This window comes from Heliconius melpomene, chromosome 18 (assembly GCF_056956725.1).
Source record: "Heliconius melpomene rosina isolate 202511_hmr_F chromosome 18, ASM5695672v1, whole genome shotgun sequence".
Taxonomy (NCBI): Eukaryota; Metazoa; Arthropoda; class Insecta; order Lepidoptera; family Nymphalidae; genus Heliconius; species Heliconius melpomene.
In genome coordinates this window covers 4,141,508-4,162,018 of record NC_140406.1, presented here as the reverse complement: position 1 = coordinate 4,162,018, position 20,511 = coordinate 4,141,508, and the positions used below count along the sequence as shown (strand labels likewise).

General features: G+C 28.9%; 1 protein-coding gene across 2 annotated transcripts in view; it reads right to left on the bottom strand.

Annotated features, from left to right (window-relative positions):
• The window catches only part of LOC146529258 (organic cation transporter protein-like), a 43,533-nt gene that overhangs the window by 11,623 nt on the left and 11,399 nt on the right, over positions 1 to 20,511 (bottom strand). Inside the window, exon 1 of one of the 2 annotated variants that reach the window (XM_085201644.1) lies at positions 11,352 to 11,565. The exons of the other annotated variant lie outside the window; for it this stretch is intronic. Within the exon in view, the coding sequence (XP_085057770.1) occupies positions 11,352 to 11,424 (73 nt within the window). The 5' untranslated portion in view covers positions 11,425 to 11,565. Of the gene's footprint in view, positions 1 to 11,351; positions 11,566 to 20,511 lie in introns of those variants that run through there. 2 annotated transcript variants of the gene reach the window in all.

Here is a 20,511-nt window from a genome sequence, read left to right as displayed (position 1 = left end):
ACTTACCATTAAAGCAGGCGCATGCGCGAAAGTGTCTCAACGGGTACGGAACGGAACTTTATACACATTTATCGTATTTATGTTAATTTTCATAAGAATATACAAATAATAAACTATATATAAACCTTCTATGAAAAATACTCGACCTAATGGTGAAAACCGCATCAAAATCCGTTGGGTGGTTTAGAAGAAGAAGAGTTAGAAACAACAGACAGACACGAAAAGCGACTTTGTTTTATAAGATATAGGATAGGATGAAAAGGATATTAATATGCGAAATGGCCAGTTTATTATTTATCAAGCAATATTGTATCACAAGTTAGGTCAAGAATACAGCGGGAATACACTAAGGTCTAGGTCGAATAAGATCATGAATCTTTTGAATTACTAAGAGATAGTAAAAAGTATCCAGATCTTAATAAGCTCGAAGGTAAAAGTAGAAGCATCTTCTTCTACTTCGACCCGCTATTGCTAATTAATTTTTAATTACTCATTAAAGTGAAATAAATACAGAAAATGATTATTAGATTTATCAAATATTTTTTAGTTTATGCTGCAAATAGCGACATAGAGACAAGGCAATGCCTCCAGAATTGCACGGAAAATGGGGAACGGAGTGTCTCAACACTAGGTTCCCTCTGCCTACCCTGCTGCGTGTGCCTACCGTGCGCGTATCAATTCTAATAACAATATTTTACTTATAAATAAAAAATTATATTTTCCTCTTGTAGTATTGTTTTATTTATATCACGTATCATCCTTCATTAATAAAAATAAATTGAATATAATTAAAGGCTACATAATAATAGTATCAAAATTGTATATATCTTCGTGATTTTAATTTATGTAGGTAAATAAATAGATAAATAAATTAAAATATAGGTATATTTAAATTAAAATTAATATTCATCTGGGGGTACGATAGAGCCCATGCCAAGTTCATAATTTCCCTAAAAAAAAAATTGTTTTTCGAGATAAGATCGAATTGCTAATTCAAATTGCTAATCACCGTTAGCATATGACGACGTAATAACAAATAAAACAACGTCTTATCTTACTTACAACTATTTTAATAATAATAATACTTGTTGCAGAAATAAAAATAAAATACAGTACAGAACATTAATTTATAAATAGGCAAATGTGTTATGGCGACATTATCATTAAAAGTGATTTCCTATAGACAACGAATATAGAAGGATTAATTTTATTTACAAAAGAAGAGTTTTTTTTAATCTAGTAGTAAATTTGGAACAATTACTGCAGTAAATTTTGTTAAGTGAATGTTCTTTAATATTTTATTGCTTTTAAAAACAATAACCTTTTTTGTTTTACCTTTGACCTTACATAAGTAATTCAATAAAGGTTTATTCAGATATAACAATAAAAAAAGATTTTAACGTAAAAATTGCAACACTTATATATGAATTTTATAAGTCAAGGATTATGTTAAATTAAAATAATGAATAAACAAAAACAATGGGCGCCTGTTTATAAAAAACATGAACATTTTTAAAGTTCAAAATGTGTTTAAATACTATTACATAATAGTTAAATAAAAATAGTTTAGACAATTCATATTCCTTTTCAAAATAAAAAAAAATATATTTATAACTGTCATTAAATTACAGAAGTTTAGTATGGGATGTTATTTTAAGTTAAAGTTAAAATTTGTAAATGTGTCAGTTAATTAAGTGTAACTGCATAATATTTTAGGTATAATCTTGTATTATAATATTATTTTCAATATTTTTAAAAATTTTGCATTGGTTTTTGCTCTTTAGCTGTTATAATTTGTAGAGTATTAAATAGAGAGAGAGTCCTGTCTACAAATTATAATATATTGCATAAATAAAAATGTATGTATATATGTATATTGTATTTATAGTACAGGAAGCGTTGTCTATGTTTTTATTTAAATTAAATTCATTCGTTTCATCATCAATGGTGGTGAATACAAATCGTTATTCATATAATATTTAATTTTACAAAATTGTGTTAATAATGTTGAATTTACAGCGAAAAACTTATAAGGATATGATTAATGCTGTATCCTACTCGTTAAAAGACAAAATAAAAATAATTATGTACGTAAAAAATATCACATTACAGAAGGTAAACCATTCACTTATATTTTTTTCAAAAATTCGAGGCTATTTATTAATAATATTTTTCGAAAGCACAGAAACATTTACGCATATACGTTATTCTTTTATTTGTTTAAATTTTTTCCCGTATATATTTTTTTAAGTAAATAGATATAGTAGGAAGTAACTGATCGTAAGAGGTAATTTGGCAAAGCGGTAGTGGTATAAGGACAATTCGTCCTTATTTAGATGTAACCTAGACGACTTTAGACAGTGGCCTCTAAAATAAATCTTTGATTAATTAAAAAATAATTTATCTCCGAGACCAGTTTGATTTTTATAATTAATAATATAATAAATATATTAAAAATAATATATTTTTAAATTAAAATAAAGTGATTGAAATTAAATATAGGAAAACATGACGATTCTGCTTTGTAATGCTATACGTATACATTACGGAGCAGAGGATGGTGCATAGAACAATTGATAAAACTATAATTCATTCATTCATAAGGAACATTTAACCCCAAGTGCGTTGTAGCATATTCCATATAAACAACAATTTAAATTTTAAACTATAATCTATCTATCTAAACCGGTCATACAGTTTCTTAATCTTATCGTAGGTTATTGCGCGATAAATTGTTATTAAAATATTAGTACAGATACTTTCTACTCAGATAAATCTTAAGTAAACTATGTTTTATTTGTATGTGAAAGATTACCTACTTCCAATTGTATCTTAAATTTATTATTTGTTTTTACACATTGCAATTTTCTTTAATCTAATGTAAACATTATGAAAGTTAGAAATATCTGTCTAAGGTCGGAGTGAGGAAGGTCTACATGTATAGATTTATAAAAAAGATTTTAAGATAAGAAAAGATAGAGAAGGAAAGAAAGAAAGATAGAGATATTTTAGAAGCACCCAGGTGTTAACGGGAAAAAGTAAATCAGTCAGTGAACTATACTAAATTAAAACCTTCTACCTACCTCACATAATAAAAAAAAGTCTATAGTGTGGCATGAACTATGTGCAAAAACGCAATAGCATGCTTTAAATTTAAATTGCGTACAAATACATTTCGTCGTACAGATACTTAGCAACTGGATTACGATTGTTGCAAATCTTGTAATACATTCTTGTATGGTAGTACTAGAAGTACTTACTTTATATATTGTTATTTGTTCGTTTTAATATATTTAATTTGTCTTATTTTTTATACTACATTTTTGTATTTATTATTACATAAAAGTAGAAAAAATAAAAATGTAGTAAAAGTGACTTTATTCTCTGTAAATTAAAAATATATGCGTTTATTGCCTTGTTCATTTTGTCGATTCCGAGAGAGTTTTAATATATGTTTAGAATTTTTTCACACGCATTTTCATTTATTTAGAGTAAAATTTCCTTTTGAGGCTGTCGTGACAAAGTGCTCTCTCTCTCGCTTACTGCATTGCGCACTCGGGTGAATTAATTGTTATTTATTAATATTTTTATTTCTTCGCTCTGATAACAAGGCGAAGCGCGGCGTTAAGCTCCATCACTCAACACGTAATGCCTCGAAAAGTGTCTTAAGTCTTAAAACTAGCTCCCTTTCTGGTCTGCTACATTAGAGATACAATTTGAAGCTAAAAAAATTCATTTGATAGTAACATTGCTTAATATTTTCAGGGCCTAATGAGCGTGAACTTGAATTCTATTGAGTAAAAAATATTGAGGATCACCAAATTAAATACAATAATATGAAAAACATATTGAAATTCGCGTAAAAATATTGACGTATCAAGACATTACCAACAACGTATGATTTATCAAAATCAGTTTGCTGGTTTAACAGTTATATGGGAACAAAAGAACATATTTATATTTAAATATAAACGCTTTAAAAGTATAACATTCCTTTTAGGCTCCGCCGCAGTCGGACGAAAAGAATAAAAAGCGCGAGCGACAAAAACGATTCTGCTTTCTGTGAATTTCTCTGCTTTACATAAAATTAACAATAACTTGGGAAATTGATTTTTACCAATTCAATATGACTTTAAATTTTAAATTATGATAAAGAGAGCGTTTTCATAAATAATTTAAAAAGGAAAATTATTGAGGAAAGACTATGTTAAAAGATATATTAAAAATATATTTTTTTAATATTTTACTGGTAAAAACTACAATTACTGGTAAAAACTACAATTGTAATGAAGTGAATTGTGTAGTTAGAGGAAATTGTTTATTATTTGACTAATTTCACAAGAACGAGACAGACGGATATTGCGTCCTTTAATAAAACTATAATTTAATACATAGTTGTATGATGCAAAATATACTTTGCATGGAAGGCTGTATTGGGTAAATTATACTTTGTTAAGTAAAAGTGAACAATAAAATATTACAATCATTTAAATGTCAAAATTTGTAAAATTATACATAATATGTATTATATTATTATTATCACTCTTATAATGATAATATTATTTTTACTTCCGAAAAAAACCCACCCAGTGTTAAGGCACTTTATTGTCCGCCGAATTTTGGAGGCACTGCGTGTTAACTGGCTGAATTTAATATCGCGCCTTTCCTCGAATGAGAATTGAACCCCCATCCTGTAGCTTTTACAGTTGCAAGTTTGTGCCCCTGCAAAATTGGGCTCAAGTTCAACATTGACTGTACCTAGAGGTATATATTTTTTGTAGTATAGTTTTTGTTAATTAATAAATATTTTAAATAGATGAATCGACACCTAAATAAATAATGAAGAAAATAAAACTTATTTCCCATCACGAATATACCTTGGATAGGAATTGCACTTATGACCTTTAGCAATTAGAATCACAAACCACAACACGAAAAGACCACAAACAAAGTCATTCGGAAATGCGGTAGTACTTCCGACAGAGGTTACATATATGTACGTATATCTATATTTGGTATATATTTTGACCCCGTAACAACTGGTTATTCTGGTTAAAGCCGACTAGAATAATAATCGCATGCATTTAATTAAGGTCCTTGTTTGATGGAGTAACTTAATTATAACATTATATTTATCCTAGGAATTTTAAACTTTAATTTTACTTACGACTAATATTTAATATAAGTAGGCCTAGGACTGATCAGAATTGATTCAGTTATGTTAAGGAAACTTCGTTAAAACAAGTTAGATTGTTATAATATAATGATTTTCAGCATTTTACATTTTTTAATAAGTTTATATTAATAAAATAAAGTTATTTTAATTTATTATAATAAGTAATATAACGACACACAGCATGCATTTAATTAAGCACGTAGTCAGTGGGAGCCTGGGAATATAGAGTTAAGACACTCCGTTCCCATTAAGACACTTTCGTTGCCCACTTTCCGCCGAATTCTGGATACATTGCATGTTGAACGCTGCGTTTTGCCTCCTTACGAGAAAGAGCGAGGTAGTGAAAATATTATATATTTCATTTCCTCGAGTGGGAATCGAATCTACTACCTGTCGCCTTTATACGCACGCTTGTGCCTGAGACACGACTGGTCTCGAACAACGCTTTGTTCAATAATAAATTATTAATGTGCTACAAATTAATGCATGGTACAGTAGTATATAATGATCTATTGTTAATACTTATATAATAACGTCAGCACCAACATATTAAAATATTAATCATCTCATGCTCTTTATATAAGAACTAAATGATAAATACTGAAATAGTACTAAAACGACGGTGGGACGACCCCCTGCCAGTTGGGCCGATGACATAAAGAGGTTGGCGGGAAGCGGATGGGTCCGAAGAGCTGACGATCGAGTGTGGTGGCGAGAATTGGGGAAGGCATATGTCCAGCAGTGGACAAAAGATGGCTGTTGATGATGATGATGATGATGATGATGAAATAGTAATTAGGTATGTCTATATAATATGTCGATATAGTTTTAATAATGAAGATAATTTATACCTGTATAATATACTCGTATATTGGCGAACACGAATTTAGATAAAATAAATTATGTAAATAGTTAATAAATTTATAACACGACAAGTTTAGCTCGTGAAGGTAATTTAAAAAAAAATAGCTCCAAGTCGGTGGTGTGCCCGGAAGTGTCATTTTATTTCTGTTTCTGCTATTACTTAGCTTACATTATTTATTCATTGTTTAGATATATCGGTAAATTATTTTACTTTGGATATTAGAAATAATAAATATTTTACTGTGTAATTACATTGATTGTGAGTTTTTCATTTATTTGAGACATTTTGATTAAATATAAAATGATATTAGGAATGTCCACATAAAGGACAAATCATCTTCGGTTGTGGCTCATTTGGGCAACATTTGAACAAATGCACACGCGATGGTTATGGGTTCGATATAAACTTCGGGCGAAACTATAAGTTTAAGATAATGTTAAAAACTCTGTATGGGGACCGAAGCCAAAACGTTAATTTTAGTGAACTGGTGGTAAACTATTTGACGTTAAAAAAATGAAGTGTCTAAGTGCTATGTTTGTCTAAGTGCCCATAATAATAGTAGTATAACAGTATAATGCGAATATCTTAAAAAAAATCTAATGTCATTATCAATTGATCATCGTGTGGGATTCTTTTAACATTAACCTACTGCTAAGCTACTGGTATTTACCAGTGCGTGAAACATCAATATGGGAAAATCACACTTTTAAATATTTAGTTCATTTTCATTCATCTGAGTTTGGGCAGTACATTAGAGTGGTTATAATAATATGATATTTGCGTTATATAAGTACACAAGTTTGTTATGTTGTTATACTGAATAGAGACGTCAAAAGTGATGTAACTCCTAGAGGTCGTCCGTTCAATTTCCACATGACGTTTATTTTAATGTATTTTTTGCTAGTTTTCAATGAAAAGCGGCCTGCTTTTAATGAAATACAAATTAGTAGAAACCAAAATTTTTGATGAACAGTATAAAAATAAGAATAGATATAGTATTTATTTAGTATATTTGTATAAGTATTTTTAATAGATAATAGCGCATTAAAGAAACAAACAAAAGAGGATGATGTAGTATGTTTCCTTAAATTTTCAACGACTTCCGTAAAATCAGCAAATCGTTTGCGATCGGAATTATAAACATTTTTATTTTTAGATGTAACCTTTAAATATTTTTCTTATTAACCTTCACGAAATCTGTACAAATTATGTGCTAGATCATTAATATTTAAATATTACTCATTTCTTCTTATATATACTTACACGGATGACACCGTTACGTCTTTGTTTTGTTTATCTTATCCAAAGCACTCAAGACAACGAATGGGAGCTTGAGGAAACACTAATTACGTATTTAACCCATATTTTAGATTTATTTTAAGCACCTTCTCATTAGTTAATATTTTTAAATATTAAGTAGGTGTAGTTTTTACAATCCATACCTATATTATAAATTCGAAAGTAACTGTCTGTCTGTTTGTCTTTTACGCAATCAGGCCCAAACCGCTAATTTAATTGTGATAAAATACTCCTATAGAGATACTTGAGGATCTCGGGATGACCATAGAATACTTTTTTTTCTCATATTTGTAATATTATCGATATATACCAATATATTAAAATATTTATTAATTTGACATGCAATTTATTCCGCCATGTCAATAACAACCTCGCGTCATTAAGCGACCGTTGCTAAGCAATTATTTGCAAAGTTTGTTGTTAGAAAACGTCACCCAAAATGAGCTTGCTTAACGCATCTCTCTATTGAAAACTAAAAATAATTTCATAAATATATTTTATAAATATTCGTATAGTTCAAGCGGGCGTAGCCGCATTCGGATCCACTACAAATCTGTAAAGAAAAGTGATCCAAAGAGATTAAATACTATCATAGAATCCTTCACATTTTATCTAATACCTATACATTTCATATCATATCTAATATATCTATCTCAATGTTGTAATGTGCGTAGGAGCAGTACTTGAGTAATTTCAAAACTTCATTATATATCAATATTATTGAAAAATATTTAACTGAAAGCGATGGTTGTAGGTTCAATTCTTAACAAGAGAAATATTTTTGTTCCAAAAATAAGCTCCCGGAAACTCTTCATTTACGAATAATTTAACGACAAATTTTTTTTTATGGAATTAGTTTTATGGAATTTTTTTTATGGAATTAGTTTCAGCATTAATATCCAATACTTTTATTTATATTTTCCTTGCAATGATGAATCCTGTTTGACAAGATATTGTAATGGATTTAGAGTAAATTGTTAATAACTTGATAGATAATATGTGGGAATACACCTTGTTTAATCGTAAATAATTATTTCTTTGTAAGGCTTATTGAATTGATTATTAGCTTGTATTATCATTTATTTATTTTAATTTTGTGATAGCGATTATTTTTTATATTTATGTTAGTAAATATGACATAATTTTTTTAATCAATATGTCTCAGTTAGTCTATAATATAATGTGGCTATACAGTAATATATTAATTCTTTTTTATGTTCCAAATAACATAAAAAATAAAAAGAACACAAAAGAAAAGAATACAAAAGAAAATAAGCAATTTTAAGGATATTTAAGGATCGAGCATGAATTATTTTTGAAATTCGCAGAAATTATATAATATATGTACCTACCTCTATACCTACCGTTTTCTAATGATTAAATTATAAGTATTCTTGTCTTTTATAATAATAAAAGACATCACCATTAACTCTTAACATTGATAATCGTCGTGGTTTTCTAAATTATCCTTATATTTGATGTGTATTCATAAAATTCTTTGAACAGCGTAAAATAAAAAAAATATAACAAAGTATGTTTTACTTTGAAATTTAATGTGTGGATGACATTCTAAGGAAATGTGATTTTTAAGTATAAATTAAAATATTAGGTTAATCTAATCTGTGTTAGTGTTGCAGGGAAGTTTAATTTCAATTAACAAAAGTGCACAGAGCTGAATTTTGATAGGGATTTCGGATACATTATTCATTACAAATAAATATTAAAATTAAGGTGAAAATATTCAGTTGTTTGGATTCATAAAAGACGAAAAGTAGTTATGAAAGAACTAATTTTTCTTTTGCAGTTGTGTTCCGTACACAGTAACTGCGTAGGGTAGGCAGAGGGAAACTTAGAGTTAAGACACTACGTTGAGTTCAACGCCTTAACTCTTCTTTCGTCTTAACACTAGATTTACAAATTTGCCTAACTTATTTTTTATTTAATTTATTGTTCAGAAAACAATTAAAAAAACAGAGAATCTTGCCATTCGCTTTTGAATTATTTATTTTGATGATCCCATATGTGCTAAACTTTAGGACTTTCCATATTTTATTTCTACTATCTTTACTTGTAACTTTGTTTTAATTATTTCACCATTAATTGTAAAGCCAACTTGTTCGGATTATACGTTGAATTAAGAAATTAAAAATGTTAAAAGTTAATTTGTATTAAGTCTCTAGTACCTACAATTTAGTATCTTATAATAAAATTCGTCTCTGGTCTCTTTGTCAAATGTATATTTATTAAGACCAAGCTTTGTCAGATGAAAATAAAGATTTATTATTTTTATTGTTATTAATTAAAGAAGACAATGCATTAAAACATGTTGTGATGCAATGCACAAAAACTCTAATGGGAATTCATCTCTATAGCAAGTAACAAGCAAAAAATATTTATTTTATTAATTTAAACAATCTATTTTATTAGAGTCCGTTGTAGCGCAGGGGCATAAGGGTGTGACTGTAACGCGACGGTTCTGGGTTCGATTCCCACTCAAGGGAATGTATTATTATTTATTAATATTTTCATTTCTTCGCTCTGGCATCAAGGCAAATCCCAGCGTTAAGTTCCGCGACTCAACACGCAATGCCTTAAAAATGCGAATATATTATTTTTTATTAAGCATTAAGCAAATCGTCTAGGAATCTTATTTTTAATCTTGTTAATAATGTGTTACTCAATACGGATTAAATTATTTATTTCGAAATATATAACATATTTATCAATCGTATTATCTTAGTTAGCTCCTATTTTGGTGTTAAATGTGAAAAATGTATAATATTTTAATTTATATATCTGGATTAACAAATAATTTAATCTGTTCACACAATTCCCATCAAGGTGGCCAGTTCCATTGGATAGTGCTTTTGGAAATATTTACTATATATAATGAAGGTTTATTATTTTTACTTCTAATATAATAATAATAGATTAAAATAAGAGAGAACCTGGTGGCCAGTAGGTATGGCCAGTTTTTTAGGCGCTTGGATTTACTTTCTATAAAAATTTAAATATTTTTAGTAAATATCAACCGTGGACTATTATTTCAATATGTATAATTCGAAATCATGGTTTAGTTGTAGCTCTACCAGGCAATCAGTTATCAAAATGACTTGATTACAAAATAATAAAATTTAAAAGGCTTTTTGTTCTTAAAACACGTATTTTATTGTTGAATTTCACGGTCTTATTCCATTGTAAAATACAATGTTAGTATAACGATGCATGTTCGACATGTTGTTCAGCAAAATAATCAGTGGTTATTTTTGTATTTCAATATATTCCTATTTTCTGTTCAAGTTGACTTTTGTATATTTTTTTTTCACTTTAAAACAAGAACGTTTGCAGAGTCCTAAATTCATAATTCATAAATTAATTTACAATAACAGACTTAATTAAAAAAATAATTTTGTCATTGAAAAAGTTATAACTAAACTATTTTTTAACATAAATATTGAATATTTCAATATTTTTACTGTATATCTACACAATTACACATGAATGTGAAACTTAATCTCCAAATATAAACAAAATATAGGATATAGAAAGAAACAAACAAGCTTAGTCTAAGAAATGTCTAATAAACGTGAACAAAAATGTGGCAGGATTAAATATTTGGACCGAGTTAGTTGAAGGTATATTTTTTAAGTCGACCGACTATCCTATATAGGTACGGTAAGTAATTTATTGCATTTATTTATATTTTTATTACTGACTAGTCGTTCAAGTTAATACTTTTCATGTGCCTTTTTTATTATAATATTATATCGAGCGGTGTTCTATTTTGTTCTTATTCAGAAAATATAGAACAAATTTATAATCTAAATAAACGTGACTATTTAGAATATCGTTATCAGCATATCAATGAATGCATTTAGATTATGATTATAATAAATCACAGGTATTTATAGTAATTTGCCATGACCGGAATATCAGTTAAAATCCTGTTATAATCTAATAATATCTTAATAATTCCATCTTGCCTAGAAGAAAAAAAAAAACAATACTTACTTTTAAAAAGTCCCATTTTAAAACACTTTCTCATGATGTCAGGGAAAGTGTTCAATTTATTTACTTCGCCCATTTAAAACACTGGTTAGTTGATCAAAAAATATATGAAAAATTATAATAATTTCAGTTCATTTCTCGATGTAATTGTTGGTGTTACTTGTTAGTGCGCGTTTAACACCGGGTCGCTACGAACCGTTGCAAGCGACTGAAGGCGCAAGCGCAGGCGCAAGCGACATCGGTTCGGCCTCGCTCATTGCCACGCTACGTATTCTAAATCACATCCATGGATTATCCAATTACTTCGATTTTTGTCACCCACAGATTTTGTTTACTAACATATAGCAGCTTCACGCTATTTCCCGCACACAGCAGGGTAGCCAGAGGGTTCATAGTGTTAAGACACTTCGTTACCCAGTTTCTACCGAAATCTGGATTGCGTGTTGAGTGGCAGAACTCAACGCCGCGCTTTGCCTCGACACTAGAGTGAAGAAATGGAAATATAAACGTAATATATTTCACTTCCTCGAGTTGGGGATCGAACCCACAACCGTCGCATTACAGTCACATCCCTGTGCCTTAAAAACAAGGTACTTTGCATCGGATAAAAGGAAAAGCAACTCGTTGGTTAACAAGAATTAGTAAAAATTTTTGTTAGCATTAAATCTAAATTATTGAATTTTTTTGAATTTGATAGACAAACTTGTTTTTTTTTATTTTTTTTTCAACATGATTTGTGAAATAAAAAATATCATAGATTTTTTTTACAACCTTTGAGCATACCTAGCTAGCATTTTAAAAATTCATCTATTTCCATAGGTACACAAAGGTTCAATTATTTTATTGTTATACTAGTGGACCCGGATGCGGCTACGCCTCCTTGAACTATAAGAATATTTATTAAATATTATATAATATATTTATTTTTATAAGGATGAATATAAAAATATAAGTTCATTTTGGGTGACGTTTTCTTAAAACAACAAAGAAACTTTGCAAACCGGTGCTTAGCAACGACGGTTGTTATTAACATGGCAGAATAAATTGCATGTCAAATTAGAAAGTATTTTAATTTATTAGTACATATGTGTAATGTAATATTATATAGCCTATAGCACATCTGAAGAATGCAGCTTTCATACAAAACAAAAACATAGTAAATCGGACCAGTACATCCAGAGATCTTAGCGTTCAAACAAACAAACAAACTCTTCCGCTTTATTATATTAGTAAAGATCAAAAAATGTATACGTCGTTTTTAAAATAAAATTAAATACTGCCGTATTTATTATATCAAAATTTATGAAAGTAAAAGTTTCAAAAGTTACTTTATTTATATTAAGGGAAATAAATATCTTATCTTTAATTTAAGAAGACGGAAAATCAAAAAAACGTCAGTCATGAACAAAGAGGTCAAAACGTAGAGGTCATCGTGGTGTCAACCTTTGTGATACTTCATGATGTTTGTCGGGCACCTCCCCCTTTTTCGAGCTTTACGTGATTAATGAACGTCTCATTAGATGATATTCGAGTAGATCAGTGTTACCATCACTCCGTTCCCATTAAGACACTCGATACTTTCCGCCATTCTCCAAGTATGCATTGCATGTTGAGTGACGGAACTCAAGGCCGCGCTTTGTTTCGTTAAACCGAGAAAATGAAAATATTAAATAATTAATTTCCCCAAATTGAACTCACAACCATCTCGCTTACAGTTAAACGTTTGTGCCCCTGCGTTACGACGAGTGGTCGCGACGCGACAGCGACAGCCTCAATTATTTTCTTATTCTTATTCTCTTTATTTTCTTACCGATACTAAAAAAATTTTTTACATTTAAACTGATATTATGGTAAGAAAAGTATTTAATTAAGGAGAAGCGTGAAGCTGTAAAATTTTTTTTTTGTCTTTTCTTATAAAATCTTTTCTATGCAATCTAACTCTTAATGTAAAAAAACATTGAGTATGAAAAATTATTTGAAAGCAAAAGAAAAAACACAAACGATAGAATAATTCTTCAAAGAACTATACTTTAAATATTTACGTAAATCTTTCATGTTCAATGCTTATAAACATAAGCACTGTATTACATACATATCGCACGCCCTTTTAATTAAAACTTGGAGTATGGAAGGACTGAACGTTGATGAAGAAGAAAAAATTCAAGAAGAAGCCTTTTAGTGCCCATTTAAGAAAATACTGTTTTGTACAAATGGGGGGTGTTTTTCGGAATTGAAGCACTTTTTCCACTGAATATGTAACACAGAATTTTTAAGTCTATGTTGTTTGTTGTGTAATTTTTCTCATAGATAATTGTAAGGTTAGAGAACTAACAATGTCGTGTGGGATATAATTAGCAATGACACGGATTATCTTATCCATTATTCTATAAGACTTTTGATGATAAATGAGAATTTGTATTGCTCATGTAATACATAGCAACATAGAGATAAATTGAAGGAATATGATATATTTCCACTTATATTTTACTATTATAAATTAATCACAATTAAAATGTAAATTTAAACATGAATTAATTAATTGAATTTAATGAAGCGTAAAATAAGAACTGAGTAAATATTAAAACATACAGCAAGCTTAAAACGAAAGTGTATTTTTTTTAAATAACGTAGTTTTATCTATGAACTTGTTTCGTATTCAGAAATCGTATAACATTTTTTACACGTAATATGACTCGAACCCACGCCTTACAATACAAACCCTAGCGCTCTAGCCAATTAAGCCATAGGAACGTTTTTATTGAGCTGTGTCGAATATCTTATTAATATTCTTGTTGTGTTACTTTAAAACTTTTGTACATTTTTAATATTGTTGAAGGTGTTTTTTCAGGTTTTAGAAAAACCAGACGTTAAATTTGGAGCTATTTCCATACTAATTGCAATACGTATTGAATATTTAAAAATACCGTTGCCGTTGTTTTACAAAAGATTTTGTTAAACATTCAGTGTGTTTGTAATAAATGTGTTATATATTAATTTAAAAACTTTGACATTAAAAGCTTTATGTAAATTATTTTCTATATTATATAAAATTTTCCCTATTATAGATGTTGGATAATATAAAAGTAACATGACAGAAACTACCAACAATTAAAATTATAATCAAAGAAAAGCCTTTGAAAAAAATATAGCTGCAAATTGTATAACATATTAAGTATACAAAAATTATCAGGCGCTTCAATTCGCCAGATTTCGCCAGAAAGTGGGGAATGGAGTGTCTTAACACCAGCTCTCCCGCTGCCTATCCTGCTGTGTGCGGGATACAGCGTGAAGCTGATTTCTTTTTTTTCTATTTTGATATACATATGTATAACTTCGACTTCCCAATTACTACTTCGCGCTATGTACGGACGTAAATAAAGGTAAAAATATAAGTAATACATAAATACATTGTAAGTGAATACTCGTGAGAGTCATATTTAGTCGCGATAGTAGTCGATAAAATAATAATATTAACTAAATAATATTTTTATTTATATCCTTTAGTAATTTCTTTTTGAATTATGATAATAGTTACCTGACAGTTCATAATTCAGCGAAACTCGTTAGAAATAATAAACTAATCGGTGCAACCTATTAATAAATTAGACAAGGCGTATATATATATAAGACCCTTTACATCCTTCTTGCATTATTTGGGAACTTTCTACGACAAGGACTTGTAATAAGGTAAGCATTTTATTAATATGTGTTATATAACTGAAATGTACTGTGTAACTTTTACGTTTTACTATTAGAATAATATTTTGATCTCTATGAGTTTCGTCTTGATTATTGTACTATATAAGTGTTAATTTCTTATATATTCTTCACTTTCACGTAGTATTCCGAATTCTCCAGTATTCGTGTGGGAATTGAACCTACAACCCGTCACGTTTACAGTCATACATGTGTTCCTGCGCTACGACTGACCCATGTGTATATTTAAAAAGTTTAAATAACATAACTGTGCTTATTTTCAGATGTTCCGGCCGATGATTTTAATAATTACATTATTCTATATAATGAATGAAAATGTAGCAGAAGCAACAGAAACCATCAGAGATATAAGATCGTTGGACTTAATTCCAGAAGACCTAGACCTAAATTCATTGATATCCAGCAGCTTAGGAAACATTGGTTCTATTATTAGTTTTCTGAAATCTCAAGTAAGAGATATTATTCTCGACCTTTCCATCGAAGTTTTTAAGTTTTTGAGATCTATATTACACGAATATAAAGTGAAACTGTTTAAAAGGTTAGCACATTACACACTATCGGATGTTTTCCATTTCTTATTTGATGGTGTTTTTGAATTTGTTGCTGAAACTGATAATAATGAAATAATTGTTCAAAACGAGAAAAATCAGGAATCCTCCATGTATGATCCTAATTATGCTCATACGGATCCTTATTTGTTAGATAAGCTTATTCGTTTAACACGCGGTTCTTAAATTAATAAGTGGTAGGTTTAAATAAAATAAATAATAGACATAAAGTACAAATGTAAATATTAATATAGATAAATATAATGTAATTTCAAATATATTATAAAGCAATGAAAGATGTTTTTTAAAATGTACCTAAGTGAATTTGCTATTAAATCACACAAGCTGTATCTCACGTACATCAGTGTAGGCAGAGGGAACCTAGTGTTAGAGGCTCTCTTCCTAACTTTCCGCCGAATTTTGGAGGCGTGCTGAGTGGCGAAACACAACGCCGCACTGCAAGCTATTAAATGTATACCTGTAATAAAACATATTTCTATATGCACTAACTACACTAAAATAAAGGTAAATTATGTAACTACTGCAAGAATATGTTTGCAATAAAAGAAATATACTTAAATACATACCTATATTTACACTTCGTGTTATCTATATTCGCAAAACAATAGTAAATGGCGAGTGGCGATCAAACTATTGAAAGTTTTAATTAAAATAGTCTTGTAATAAATTATAGCAATCTTACAAGTATAATAAAATCAAATCAATATTACTAAATAATATTATTATAATACAATTAACGGTGATTAATAAACTTCAATAATAATTATCTGTTAGAAATACACTAAATGATTTTGTCATTTTAAGTTTATTGAATGAAAGTTTCATTTAAGATATAAGATTAAGATGTCTAGTACCGAGTATCGACCATGCCTGTGACGCCTGCTAGAATCTGGCGAGCAATAAATTTACGGTACATTTTTGCATTTGTTGCGAACGATTAATATTAAGATCATGTTTTCATATTATCACAAGCACTAGTGGACGCCTATGCAGCTTCGCTCGCTTGAACTATTAGAATATTTATATTATACGAGAGAAAAGTGAGTTCTTAAGAGATATATTATTTAAGATATTAATGTTAATAAACTTTGATATATTAAGGATTCCAAAATATGGGGAAATATTCCAAGATTGACGGAACTAGAGCATTAATCAATGTGATGTGATGGTTTCAGCCTGTTTAAAATCCTTTGATATATGCAATACAAAGCCTAAGATTTCATATGCTCTCCGAGTCATAATACTAATGGAATGGATACTACACAGTAGGAGGACCCAAGGGAAACAAACGGAACCTACGGTTAATTAAGCCTCTCTGATTCCTACTTTCCATCCAATTTTTGAGACAATGTATGATGAGTGACACCTCAAGGTTGTGCTTTCTCTTCTCTACTTCTCTACTTAAAATAATTTGAATATAATCATTCATCATCATTGAAGTGAAAAAATAAATCCATAAACATCGTGCTCATATTGAGACACTGTTCCATAGTGCCACTGCGACTTAGCCTTTTTATTTGTACTTTTACATTAAAATATACGTAGATTTTTTTATTTGTTCTGACAACAATTGTTAGCCGTTTAAGTTTAACAAAAGCCGAACAACTTTAAAGACTACGACGACTTCTTCAAGTACCTACAGAGATACAAAATTGTGAACTTCCCCAAAATATTCATATTTCCAAGAATAACTTCGATGTTTAACCTTTATCTTGTATAGTCACAATGTGCAAATAAATGGTAAAGGTTTTTATACGCCTTTCACGTCATTTTTCGAATATTATATTAAGTATATGTTACATGACTTGTTTTTCCATAGCTAACAACTTTAATCAATATTTTTAATTCAATGTTAAGACATCATAAGTCGCGAAAAAAAATACTACGAATGAAATTTTATTTATTAAAACCGTTATAAAATAGATATATAATGATATTTTGTATATTTGTTAACAAAATAAAATATTAAATTAAAAGTATTTCTTTTTAATATGGATTATTTTATTCATTTAACATGTTACATTATATAACTAAATCTTATCCAGAAAAATAACAAAGCAATAACATGCATATTCAATTTTGCTATTTTAAATCCGCAGGAGCAGCACAATTCAACTTAAATTCTTAACAGTTTGTCATCGGCTCAAGGTGCGTTTGAAAGGCATAAAATAAGGTAAATTTGTTAATAATAGTTTATATAACTATTATTAACAAATTTACCTTATTTTTAATAGCTATTTTCCAACAATAGCTGCTATGATTTATTGTATTGTATGTCATGGTGAACGTTAAATATGCAAAACTTTACATTTCAAACTGCTCTGATATTAAAAAAATCAGAGATATCATGTTTACTTATATTAGAATTACGATCATAACATCTCGTCATATTCAAGCTAAAGTAATAATAAGTTTGTATTGAATTACTAATTATATTACTTAGATATCTTTACGACTGCGCCAAGCTTTTATGCTAATATACCTATTAGCATAAAAGCGGACACTGCACTCCTTCAGTTTGACAATTTGAGCAAATCATGTGATGATTTTGCATTAAATATAATGTTGTTGGATTTACGTGACTAATATAAACCAATGCCATTGAGTGGCCGTTACATTTTGGCTTACCTTCAAATGAGATAGTAGAGTTAACAATTAACTGACCTCATTATTAAAAATAAAAGAGTTATTGAAGACTAATTATCTATACATTATAAAAGAAATAAATTATCAAACCAATTTATTTATTTATAGTCATAACCAGCTTCACGTTAGCAAGCGGCAAGCAGAGGAAGCCTAGTGTTAAAACACTTCCATTCCCCATTAAATATTTAATTTTATCGAGTGGGAATCGAACCCACTATTTGTCACGTTTACAGTTACACGCTTGTCCCCTGGCCTCGAATCATTTTTTAATATTTACATAACATACTTTTTAAAAAATGTTAGTAATCCATTTCAATAACCTTAGTACAGTTAACATTAGATACATGTTATTATAATATATTCAAGAGCCTTTTCAGTTTATTACGTCTTAAACATAACGAAAATTCTGTGAAGTTACACATAATAAAACATAATTTTGTGATTTAAGTACAAGTTTTAATTAAATATTTTATTATTTTGATAGAAATGAAGAAAGCTTACAATAATATTCACATTAAAACTTAAAATATTTTAACATCTTTAGTTTTGTAATATAAATTTTAAAGTTGCATACCTCCAACTAATATCGATATCTCTAAAATAGGCGGACTAAGAACGAAGTTCTCTCTACATATCCTGCGAAATGCGAGAGATGTGCGAAGTTAAAATAAATACCACATGTACTAAACGCAAATCTATTGTCTTAAATGTCATGTAAATCGTCAAAATAAATTATATAAAAAATAAAAGCAAAGGTAAATTAAGTTATTTTGTTTAATATATTTATTTTTTTGTTTTTTGTTAGTAAATTCTCCTTGTATACTAAATATATTAAAACACTAGCGGCCCGCCCGCGGCTTCTTCTGTGAACTACGTTATTATTAATTTCTGTCTCCATGAGTACCTACGTCCTATAAGTGACGTCCATGCAACCAAAACCAACCCCAAAAACAACCCCTTAGGAGTCGAATATTGCAAGTTCCCGTCTTAGCGAACACCTACGTCCTATAAATAACTCCTATGCAAAATTTGAGATTCCTAGCACCTACTACCATGTAGTTTCTGAGATTTCGTGATGAGTGAGTGACCTTTCGATTTGATATACTTACTTATATAGATTTAAAAATATGTGAGAATACTTTTACTTACTTATATAGATTTAAAAATATTTCATCAATACAATCAAATATAGTAAAACTTTCAATTGCAGAAGTAAATTTAAGTAAATGTAATTAATTAATTATATCTATAACTGCCAAACATATTAATATATATATATTATATTTTAAACCTTGACCATGAACGTAACCTGATAATTCTTCTTGCAAATCGGTACTCGCGGCGTCCCCAGATTAATAGGCCACCATTTGCATTCAATTCGCGATGCTATAACACGGACGATTTGTAATTCAGGGTCTCAAATGAATAAATAATTTATAAAATAAATTATTATGAATTATTAAGCAGAAAATTACACAGTCACGGCTGAAAGCTTTATTGTTTCCGCTATTTAAACGTTTCTCAAACTTTATTTACAGTGTTGCCATAATATTTTTATTATTTTGGCATTAATTTGTTTTTTTTTAAATATGTCACTTATTTTTAAATGTTCAGATATTATTCATAATATTTATATGCATTTACATTTTGAGTATGAAATATAATTTTATACATATGTGAATAATTTATTAAATATGATAGACTGGTTTGATAAACGATGCTAATCTTAATTTACGTCGCGGTGTAATTTGAAACATCAGGTTTTAGTTATTACGTCTTTGCAAAACACGTGAGTTTGTCAGTGGGTAATATGCGTTATAATTTATCCCTATAGAGTGGAACGTAAATAAACATCCATTATATTAATAAATAATTAAAAAAATAATAATTATATTTCTAATTAAATTTTAATTAAATTTTTAATGATTTTATTAATATTTTTTTAGCTTCTCAGTATATCTCGTATACAGAAGGATAAGCAGAGAGTAGCCAGTGTTAAGTTAAGGGTACAGTGAGAAGTTGAGAAAAAAATAATAAATGTTTCTCCGAGTGGAAATCGAACCCACAACCTGCTGCACTTACACGCTAGTGCCCCTGTGCCATGACTGTTCTAAAAAGTACCCATTCACGTGCTGTTTTACGTAAACATTGCCTAATTTAAAGAATCTCCATTCCTTGACACGCCTTGACATTGAATTTAAAGAGATTTAGCGCCCCGTGACTCACGTATT